Genomic DNA, 10722 nt, shown 5'->3' on the forward strand with positions numbered 1-10722 from the left:
CACACACTCTCACACACACACACACACACACACACACACACACACACACACGAGTGTTAGTGTGGTTCTCTGTTCCTCCTGCAGGGGGCACTCCGTCTACGGCTCGTCCTGAATCCCGCTGTTACACGTGAGTTTAGACGCCAGTTTTCCATATTTACTGTCGTCTGATTGCGGCTGCACTTTATCCGTACATCTTTTGCCTGAAATACACAAACACAGTCCCATTATATCCTGAACTCTTGACGGCTCGATCGCTGGGCCGCTGTCAGGAGTTATCGGGATACCTGGAATCTGGCCCATTGAAATGAACACGCGGTCCATCTTGATTCTGGGACGAGCTCTCGCGATTAGAAACACTCCAGTAAACGCCAGCAGACACCTGAGTGACACACACACATCTTAAACCGCAAACACACAGGCAAATATTGTTCTAAATTATATTAATCTTTGAGAAATGCTCACCCGATCACAAACATGATGATGTATATCAAAGATAAACCATAAAATTCTTCATAAAATAAAATGCCTAGAAATACAAAAATATTCTGTTAGGCAGTTTAGAAGATGGGATAGGTGAGCTGCAGGTGACTTCCACGGATCGTCTCTGTGATCATTCCTGAAACTGCTTTCACCGAGATCACCGTCACCGAAGCTGCAACAAACACACTTTTACTGATCTCTTCATCATGACAGTTATGAAACGGTCTCACACCCAGACCAGAATCTGTTCTTACCAAGTAACGCCACCAAAATCATCATGATCACAATGTGTTTTATGTTCCTGCACTTGTACAAATACATCAGGATAGCGAAGAGAATCATTTCAAACATCTGCAGAGAGACAGACAGATAAAAGATTCGTTCTGAAGAACCACATCATTTATACGTGATTCATTGACGTTCAAGCCGGCCGAGGACTTTATTTCACCTTATGTTTGTGGATCTCTAGGTGTCACTTTACTAATGGCCTCTTCTGTAAAATGTGATGGGTTAGCTGTACTGTAACTTGGTCAAGATTGAACAGACTCACGAAGTAAATCAGGAAGGTCCAGCTGACCAGCGAGCGCTCCACCATGTTGGCCGTGACGTGAGGCGATGAATGAGGGGCGAATGTCACCAGAAAGTAGGTTCCGGTCAGCGCTAAAGCACCTCCTGCCAACAAAACACCTTCATTACAAGAACTCTGAGGGAAGTTGATTGAAACGTGTTCATGTTACATGATGATGCGGTTTGTGGACGGCTGGTGTCTCATTTCCTACTGATTCAAGCTGAAGCGCTCTTCAGCAGACGCTCAAGACTCGTGCTTTTCTGTCACACTGAATTTATTCAGTCTGGACCCAATGAGCTTTAGTCAACAACAACAACAAATAATATGAATTTAACTAATAATAATCTCCTGATTTCTGGAGGAATGATTTCATATATGTGACCCTGGAGCACAAAACCATAACCATATTTGTAGCAATAGCCAACAATACAATGTATGGGTCAAAATTATAGATTTTTCTTTTATGCCAAAAATCATTAGGATATTAAGTAAAGCTCATGTTCCATGAAGATATTTTGTAAATTTATTACTGTAAATATATCAAAACTTCATTTTTGATTAGTAATATGCATTGCTAAGAACTTAATTTGGACAACTTTAAAGATGATTTTCTCAATATTTAGATTTTTTTGCTCCCTCAGATTCCAGATTTTCAAATAGTTGTATCTCAGCCAAATATTGTCCTATCCTAACAAACCATGCATCAAAGGAAAGATTATTATTCAGCTTTCAGATGATATATAAATCTCACTTTCATCCCTGTAGCTCAATACTAACTGGTTGAACTGACGATTTTACTGACTTGCTTTATATATAATATTATTTTAGTTTAATTTTTTCTATACAACAAGAGAAGACTAGGAAAAAGTTTACAAGATCTTCATTATGAGATGTAAGAAGGACTCTAATCTCACCGAGGATATCTGAAGCACGTAACGTTTCCTTGAGGAACACCACAGAAATGACGGCACTCGCTGAAAGAGAGACAAACAGCACCAACTTTACATGCTTCTTAACATCAGTCAAAGAGTAAAATACTGACTCTTGAACTACAGAACTGCAGCCTTTAGACCTGTGTCGTGTTTTAATGAACGGAGGGAAGGTCTTACCGATGACAGACACAGAGCCAAGAGGAGCGATGAGTGACGCCGGAGCGAATCCATACGCAGCGAAGTTCCCCAGCTCCCCCAAACCCATCAGCAGGATCCCGCACCACCACAGACGGCTGGTGTAGTACGGCTTAGTCCCTCGCTGCGACTGCCGCACATGCGTGTATTTCTGCACAAACACCAGCAACACTACCACAGTTTAGCAGAGGACCTCTAAACAGCAAACACACAGCACTGAAACACTGACAGAGCATTTGTGTGTGTCCTCGTGTGAGCGAGCTGAGCTTCACCTGGATATTCAAGGAGATGCTGATGAGAAAGTTTCCACATACTGCGATGCAGATCCCCACGATAAAAACCTACGAACACAAAACATCAGCTCAGGGGCGGCACTAGTGTGGGGAAGATGGGACAGATCCTGTTCCTCATCCCTAAAACACCATTGGCAGAATTATTTCTCCAGGACCAACAAGGATGATTCAAGAACATGAGCTACATGTGCAAAATCAGCAACACCCAGAAAAGTGTAGTGTGTGCTAAAGTAAAACTCTACAGATGTTTAGCTGAAAAAACTCAGAACTGAATTCTCAGGTGTAGTCGCTGTAGTTTTAGTTTAGTTTCAGATTAGAGGTCGCAGTCACTGTAGATTGAGTTAGTTTCAGATTAGAGGTCGCGGTGGCTGTAGTTTTAGTTTAGTTTCAGATTAGAGATGGCTGTAGTTTTAGTTTAGTTTCAGATTAGAGATGGCTGTAGTTTTAGTTTAGTTTCAGATTAGAGATGGCTGTAGTTTTAGTTTAGTTTCAGATTAGAGATGGCTGTAGTTTTAGTTTAGTTTCAGATTAGAGATGGCTGTAGTTTTAGTTTAGTTTCAGATTAGAGATGGCTGTAGTTTTAGTTTAGTTTCAGATTAGAGATGGCTGTAGTTTTAGTTTAGTTTCAGATTAGAGATGGCTGTAGTTTTAGTTTAGTTTCAGATTAGAGATGGCTGTAGTTTTAGTTTAGTTTCAGATTAGAGATGGCTGTAGTTTTAGTTTAGTTTCAGATTAGAGATGGCTGTAGTTTTAGTTTAGTTTCAGATTAGAGATGGCTGTAGTTTTAGTTTAGTTTCAGATTAGAGATGGCTGTAGTTTTAGTTTAGTTTCAGATTAGAGATGGCTGTAGTTTTAGTTTAGTTTCAGATTAGAGATGGCTGTAGTTTTAGTTTAGTTTCAGATTAGAGATGGCTGTAGTTTTAGTTTAGTTTCAGATTAGAGATGGCTGTAGTTTTAGTTTAGTTTCAGATTAGAGATGGCTGTAGTTTTAGTTTAGTTTCAGATTAGAGATGGCTGTAGTTTTAGTTTAGTTTCAGATTAGAGATGGCTGTAGTTTTAGTTTAGTTTCAGATTAGAGATGGCTGTAGTTTTAGTTTAGTTTCAGATTAGAGATGGCTGTAGTTTTAGTTTAGTTTCAGATTAGAGATGGCTGTAGTTTTAGTTTAGTTTCAGATTAGAGATGGCTGTAGTTTTAGTTTAGTTTCAGATTAGAGATGGCTGTAGTTTTAGTTTAGTTTCAGATTAGAGATGGCTGTAGTTTTAGTTTAGTTTCAGATTAGAGATGGCTGTAGTTTTAGTTTAGTTTCAGATTAGAGATGGCTGTAGTTTTAGTTTAGTTTCAGATTAGAGATGGCTGTAGTTTTAGTTTAGTTTCAGATTAGAGATGGCTGTAGTTTTAGTTTAGTTTCAGATTAGAGATGGCTGTAGTTTTAGTTTAGTTTCAGATTAGAGATGGCTGTAGTTTTAGTTTAGTTTCAGATTAGAGATGGCTGTAGTTTTAGTTTAGTTTCAGATTAGAGATGGCTGTAGTTTTAGTTTAGTTTCAGATTAGAGATGGCTGTAGTTTTAGTTTAGTTTCAGATTAGAGATGGCTGTAGTTTTAGTTTAGTTTCAGATTAGAGGTCGCGGTGGCTGTAGTTTTAGTTTAGTTTCAGATTAGAGATTGCAGTAGTTTTAGTTTAGTTTCAGATTAGAGGTCGCAGTCACTGTAGTTTTAGTTTAGTTTCAGATTAGACGTAGCGGTGGCTGTAGTTTTAGTTTAGTTTCAGATTAGAGGTAGCGGTGGCTTCAGATTAGAGGTCACGGTAGATTGAGTTTAGTTTCAGATTAGAGGTCGCGGTCGCTGTAGTTTCAGTTTAGTTTTAGATTAGAGGTTGCAGTCACTGTAGATTGAGTTTAGTTTCAGATTAGAGGTTGCAGTCACTGTAGATTGAGTTTAGTTTCAGATTAGAGGTCGCTGTATATTGAGTTTAGTTTCAGATTAGAGGTCGCGGTCGCTGTAGTTTTAGTTTAGTTTTAGATTAGAGGTTGCAGTCACTGTAGATTGAGTTTAGTTTCAGATTAGAGGTCGCTGTAGATTGAGTTTAGTTTCAGATTAGAGGTCACGGTGGCTGTAGTTTTAGTTTAGTTTCAGATTAGAGGTTGCAGTCACTGTAGATTGAGTTTAGTTTCAGATTAGAGGTCGCTGTAGATTGAGTTTAGTTTCAGATTAGAGGTCGCGGTCACTGTAGTTTTAGTTTAGTTTCAGATTAGAGGCTGCAGTCACTGTAGATTGAGTTTAGTTTCAGATTAGAGGTCGCGGTCGCTGTAGTTTTAGTTTAGTTTCAGATTAGAGGTTGCAGTCACTGTAGATTGAGTTTAGTTTCAGATTAGAGGTCGCGGTCGCTGTAGTTTTAGTTTAGTTTTAGATTAGAGGTTGCAGTGGCTGAAAATTGAGTTTAGTTTCAGATTAGAGGTTTCCTCTATTGTTATTTTTGTACCTCCATCCTGGATCTTCACCTGTCGTTCCCACAAGGCATGTAGAGAGTGGATAACCACATTCACAAACACACTGCACCACTAGCAAATAAAAAGAACAACAGATACAAATTCAGCACAGCTGTGGTCATGTTCATCTCTCTGACGTTCTGCTGCTGTTCAGAGCTCTACGATCAGTCTGTTCTACCATTTGTGTACATACATACAGATCAGACAGAGCTTACACATGACATACAACCATGATCTAAAAGAAAAGAAAACTTTACAGGGAATCAAAACCTTCACATTCCTGAAAAGTGTGTAAACACAAATAACATTGACTTTCAGAGTGACAGAAAGAAAACTCTTCAGAACACCTCTATTAACTGAACTTTATTTTCTTCACATTTGCTGATCTAATGACAGATAATACATATTTATATAAATATTCTAATTAATTTTGGACAGTATTGACCTTCTTCATGTCAAATTTCATAAATCTTACAAATCTTAAATCTTAAAAAAAAAGGTTTAGGAAACAACCTGACATCAAACACCAACAGGCAATGAAATAACAAGACTGATAAGCATTGAAAGGCTCAGTCCACACTTATTATGACTATTAACAGCAATATCTTCAACAAAACAAATATGAGCAGAAATACATACAGCTTCTCCGGTACAGGAATGAGAGGCAGTGCTGGGACTTTGTGTGTGTGTGTGTGTGTGTGTGTGTGTGTGTGTGTGTGTGTTCATGCTTACAGGTCTCTTTGTGCAGGGCAGGACAATAGTGTTCTGTGAGTGTGTGTGAGTTGCAGGCGGGGTCAGTCTGTACTGGATGGACAGTAGATCTATTATCTTACATTACAGCACATTCTTGCATGCTAACACTGAGAATGTGTGTTTTAATGTGTGATTGTAAGGTTTACAGTAGCCTAACACAAGTGGCCTTTGAAACATTGACAATTAAAACATAGTGTAGCAACAATCAAGATGGTTTATTATCATGTAAAAGATACAGAAAAGAAAGGCACATTTTTCTGTATATTATTTCCAGAAAAGGCTGCTGTTTAAACTGGGCTCTTCTCAACTTGCTGATGTTTTGATCATCTCAACTGCAGTTCTAGACATTTACATTTATTCATCGATCAAATACTTCTATCCAGACGTTATTTTATGTACTGAAAACCCCATGGCCAAAAAAGCTCCTGAGATGCTTCACCCCAGTTATGATCATGACAGATATCATATATTTACAGTGAGACGCGCTTCTGTTCGAGACTGACGCTGCACTTGCTGTCTGTCGGTAGACGCGCCCATCGCGGATTCTTCTAGACACTGTAGGATATTTTCCAGAGCTGCATTTGAACATTTTGTGTGTTTTGTCTGATGAGATCATTCAGTGTCGTCACTGTCGTGCTGGAATATCGATCGCCTCGCATATAAAACACATCCGTAGAAACGGCGTGTGAATTAGAAACGGTCTCGGAGCGGCATCGCCGCGCTCGGTTTCACCGGGAGGATTCTGTTCGTGATTCGTGCGACAGATGAAAGGTTTCTGTGAGGAAATGAGCGATGAGGATGAATGCATATGTTGATGAGGGGTTTCTCACGTGTGTGTTTGTCTCCAGACTGCAGCTCTTCAGAGACAGACGGAGCTCACAGTGATTGTTCGCTGATCGACCGGTCGGTCATGACATGGGCTCCGGAGGACGGTGCTATTCGCATCAATGTGGGAGGCTTCCGGCGGCGGCTGCTGTCCAAGCGACTCTCTCGGTTCCCCGAGACCAGGCTCGCGCGCCTGCTCCGGTGCCGCTCCAAAGAGTCCATCCTCGAGCTGTGCGACGACTACGACGACTCCGAGAACGAGTTCTACTTCGACCGCAATCCGGCGCTCTTCCCGTACGTTTTACACTTCTACAACACGGGGAGGCTACACGTCATGGATGAGCTCTGCATCTTCTCCTTCAGTCAGGAGATCGAGTACTGGGGCATCGACGAGCTGTTCCTGGACTCGTGCTGCAGCGGCTCCTATCACTGCCGCAGGATGGAGCCCGAGGTGAGCGACTGGGAGGAGAGGAGCGAGGAGGCCAGCACCACCTCCTCCTTCCACGAGATCCTGGACTTCTACAGCGACGCCGGCAAATTTGACAAGCAGCTGCTCGGAAGCGTCCGGCGGAGGATCTGGCTGATGCTGGACAATCCCGGCTACTCGATCCCCAGCCGGCTCATCAGCATCTTCTCCATTCTGGTGGTGCTGGGCTCCATCGCCTCCATGTGCATGAACAGCATGAGCGAGTTCACGCTGCTGGACGCTGATGGAAAGCCCCGCGAGGACCCTCGCTTCGAGGCCGTGGAGCACTTCGGCATCGGCTGGTTCACGCTCGAGCTGCTGGCCAGATTCGCTGTGGCGCCGGACCTCCTGCGTTTCTTCGAGCACCCGCTGAACCTGATCGACCTGGTGTCCATCCTGCCCTTTTACTTGACCCTGCTGATGCACCTGGTGGCGGAGAGTGGCCCGGCGCTGGCGAACCTGGGCCGAGTGGCTCAGGTGCTGAGGCTGATGAGGGTCTTCCGCATCCTGAAGCTGGCGCGTCACTCCACGGGCCTGCGCTCGCTCGGAGCCACACTCAAGAACAGCTACAAAGAGATCGGCCTGCTGCTGCTGTATCTGGCCGTCGGAGTGTCCTTCTTCTCCGTCATGGCCTACACCGTGGAGAAGGAGGACAACGAGGGACTGAACACCATCCCGGCCAGCTGGTGGTGGGCCACGGTCAGCATGACCACCGTGGGATACGGCGACGTGGTTCCCGGCTCCGTCGCGGGAAAACTGACCGCCTCGGCCTGCATACTGGCGGGAATACTGGTCGTGGTGCTTCCGATCACTTTGATATTTAACAAATTCTCTCTGTTTTATAAGAGACAGAAACAGCTGGAGACCGTCATGCGGAGCTGTGACTTCGACGAGGGAATAAAGGAGGCTCCGTCTGTGAATCTGAGGAATTATTATGCTCATAAAGTCAAAACACTGATGGCCAGTCTGTCCAACATGAGCCGCAGTTCACCCAGCGATCACAGTCTAAACGTGTCTCTGCATTAGACGGGAACAGTGTGACGTCAGCGTGGCGTTTGTGTGTGTTTGCATCATGGATCTCGCACCTGATTCTGCTCTTCGTAGCGAGACACGCAAAGCATCTGATAAGTGGTTAAAGTAATGATGTGTGTTTATACAGGCAGGAATGGGACCCTCAATGAATCAACTTCTTCACCTGTGTTTTCTCTCAGCTTTCTCTCCCGTTGCCCAGCATGCACAGCGGCTTCATTTAGTTCCAGGGAACACATGTCTATGTTAATGGAAGCTGTTGCCTCATTGGGTGTTAGCGCTGAATCTCTCCTGGTTGCCACTATATATATATATATATATATATATGTGTGTGTGTGTGTGTGTGTGTGTGTGTGTGTGCAGAGAGTTTTCTGTATCTCTGTTATTCATTAAGGAAAGCAATTGTAGTGAGTAGATTTAATAGTGCTGATACTATTTTGAGAAGCAAGGTCTATGAAGGGTTATTGTCATCCAGGTAAATCTTCCTGTGACAGCAGGCCATCTGAAATAACCTTTGAAACAAATGATTTTCAGTTAAGTTTTGTTGCTTTTGAATGAATTTCACACATCTGTAAGGTAAACCAAATGTTCTATTCTACAGCTATCAGAGGTTATCAGTCAAATTATCATTCTTCTTTTGTTAATATTGCTGTTGTTTAATTTTAATTGTAAATGCAGAATGTGATCCTGGCGGATGGGGTCAGAGGTCGTACATCGTGCTGCACTCAAACAGTATATGGCTCACATGTAAATGTAATATATATATATATGTGTGTGTGTTTTCATGTGGATGTGAGGACAGAATCAGACTCATTACAGAATGTAATAACTTCTGAATCGGGTAATAATGAGCACACGTGTTTGTGACCTGTGTGGATTTGTGACATATTTGTAGCTCATAATTTTTTTCACTTTGAAAATTAATCCTGTTTTTAAGACCACAGATATCTTTTTAGCATTGTGGCACTATTTTCATTAAACATTTACCCCCAAAGTCTTATAACTGTAATGTGGAATAAAGTAAATGTCAATGTTGGATGTACTGCCCTTAATTTATATAACAAATCATTGAAAAAATACTTTTCAGTGAGAAGAATCTAATGAAAACCATCATTTAAATCATGGCAATTACATGACACTTAAGCACATTGTCTGAATGCATTACAGTAATGAAAATGTTTTATTTTCTTTTTTTTTGTTGCATTATGCTAATAATAATAATTTTCAATAATTTTTTTTACTGCTCTTAGTGGAACATGGTTTTGAAAATGGGCTTCATTTTCTAAACAACCAAGGATTTTCCAGAGATTTTCAATCAGGTTTAGATCAGGACTCTGGGCCAGCCGTTTCATTATTTCGATGTTTTCAGCTTCAAGGAACTGCTTTACCCGTTTTGCTGTGTGACAGGAGTATGGTCCTGCATGAAAATTGCTTGCAGATTGTGCGAAGAATGCAGGGAAGGAACTGCATATTGCTGCAGGAGGTTCTGATAAACATTTGCATGCACCCGTAAGACGTCCCCAAACCATGACTCTTTCTCCTCCACCTTTCACTGACTTCTTACGCACTTGGGGTTCAGTCTTTCCCCAGTTTAATGCCAAACAAAATGTTTCCTATTGGACCCAAATAAATTAAACTTGCTTTCATCACTAAAGTGAATATTGGACCAGTCCTCCTCTCTCCACACAACATGCTCCTCAGCAAAGGTGAGTCTAGCCTTTTGATTCTCTCCACTGATGAGAGGTTTGGTCACTGCAGAGTGCATTTTCTATCCGACTGTATGCTGAGACAGATCCTAACCCTGTTCAGCGCTGAACTGGCAAGCAATTCCAGCTGCAGTGTTGAACCGATTGCCCATTGAGAGTCTCCGTATTATCCGGTCCTCTTGTGCATTTGTTTTTCGTGGACGACCAGCCTTTTTGGGGGACTTGAATGAATCGTATCATTGTAAAGATGCAATATTCAAGAAATCACAGATTTGGAACAACAAACCTCTCTTGCTGTGGCTGCTATTGGCCTTCATCTGGACAATCTGCTGTCAGAGGGTCATGGCTCAGCATCTTGAAAAGTCAGTTAAAACTGTAAAGTTAGGCTGTCAGTTAAATAGGGTTTGTCAGATAATTAAGGAAATTAGGACCAGGTGCCAGATTAATACCAATAACTTGGTGGTATCTGTAAGTGTTCTCTCTTTTTTTTCAAAAAAGTTCTTTTTCAAATATTTCATTTAAGTTTTTTATACTGTGCTTCAGTTCTGTTCAATCCTGTTCTATTCTAATCTATTCTATTCTATTCTACTCTATCCTGTTCTGTTTTGTTCTATCCTGTTCTGTCCTGTTCTGCCCTGTCCTGTCCTGTCCTGTTCTATTCTATTCTATTCTATTCTATTCTATTCTATCCTGTTCTATCCTGTTCTGTTCTGTCCTGTCCTGTTCTATTCTATTCTATTCTATTCTATTCTATTCTATTCTATTCTGTTCTGATCTGTTCTGTTCTGTTCTATCCTGTTCTGTCCTGTCCTGTCCTGTCCTATTCTATTCTATTCTGTTCTGTTCTATTCTATGCTATTCTATTCTATCCTGTTCTATTCTGTTCTGTTCTGTTCTATCCTGTTCTGTCCTGTCATGTCCTATTCTATTCTGTTCTGTTCTATTCTATTCTATTCTATTCTATTCTATTCTATTCTATTCTATTCTA

The 10722-nt window shown here is 41.6% G+C and overlaps 2 protein-coding genes and 1 long non-coding RNA gene across 3 annotated transcripts; 1 reads left to right on the forward strand and 2 right to left on the reverse strand.

Annotated features, from left to right (window-relative positions):
* Positions 1-9: 9 nt before the first annotated feature.
* LOC107679565 (uncharacterized) lies at positions 10-540 on the reverse strand. Its single transcript, XR_001633067.1, has 3 exons — positions 463-540; positions 285-379; positions 10-200 (listed from the first exon to the last, which is right to left on the reverse strand). It is a non-coding gene; the product is annotated as an uncharacterized LOC107679565 (long non-coding RNA).
* Positions 541-557: 17 nt separating this feature from the next.
* On the reverse strand, positions 558-5628 carry nipal2 (NIPA like domain containing 2). Its single transcript, XM_016475117.1, has 8 exons — positions 5595-5628; positions 4949-5027; positions 2448-2516; positions 2158-2326; positions 1963-2022; positions 1031-1152; positions 735-831; positions 558-652 (listed from the first exon to the last, which is right to left on the reverse strand). Exons 2-8 carry the CDS (start codon positions 4952-4954, stop codon positions 558-560), a joined length of 618 nt encoding a protein of 205 aa, XP_016330603.1. The 5' UTR covers positions 4955-5027; positions 5595-5628.
* Positions 5629-6336: 708 nt separating this feature from the next.
* Positions 6337-8382, forward strand: kcns2 (potassium voltage-gated channel modifier subfamily S member 2). Its single transcript, XM_016475147.1, has one exon. It carries the CDS (start codon positions 6511-6513, stop codon positions 8023-8025), a length of 1515 nt encoding a protein of 504 aa, XP_016330633.1. The 5' UTR covers positions 6337-6510; the 3' UTR covers positions 8026-8382.
* Positions 8383-10722: the final 2340 nt, after the last annotated feature.

This window comes from Sinocyclocheilus anshuiensis, unplaced genomic scaffold (genome assembly GCF_001515605.1).
Source record: "Sinocyclocheilus anshuiensis isolate Anshui unplaced genomic scaffold, SAMN03320099.WGS_v1.1 scaffold1680, whole genome shotgun sequence".
NCBI classification, from domain to species: Eukaryota; Metazoa; Chordata; class Actinopteri; order Cypriniformes; family Cyprinidae; genus Sinocyclocheilus; species Sinocyclocheilus anshuiensis.

Bases quoted from the DNA above. Each gene is read 5' to 3' on its own strand.
- nipal2 (XM_016475117.1), bottom strand. The intron at 2,327-2,447 runs GTGAAGCTCAGC...GTGTTTGTGCAG, and splicing joins GCATCTCCTTGAATATCCAG to AAATACACGCATGTGCGGCA. The intron at 1,153-1,962 runs GTGAGATTAGAG...TTTTGTTGGCAG, and splicing joins ACGTGCTTCAGATATCCTCG to GAGGTGCTTTAGCGCTGACC.
- kcns2 (XM_016475147.1), top strand. From the start codon at position 6,511: ATGCATATGTTGATGAGGGGTTTCTCACGTGTGTGTTTGTCTCCAGAC.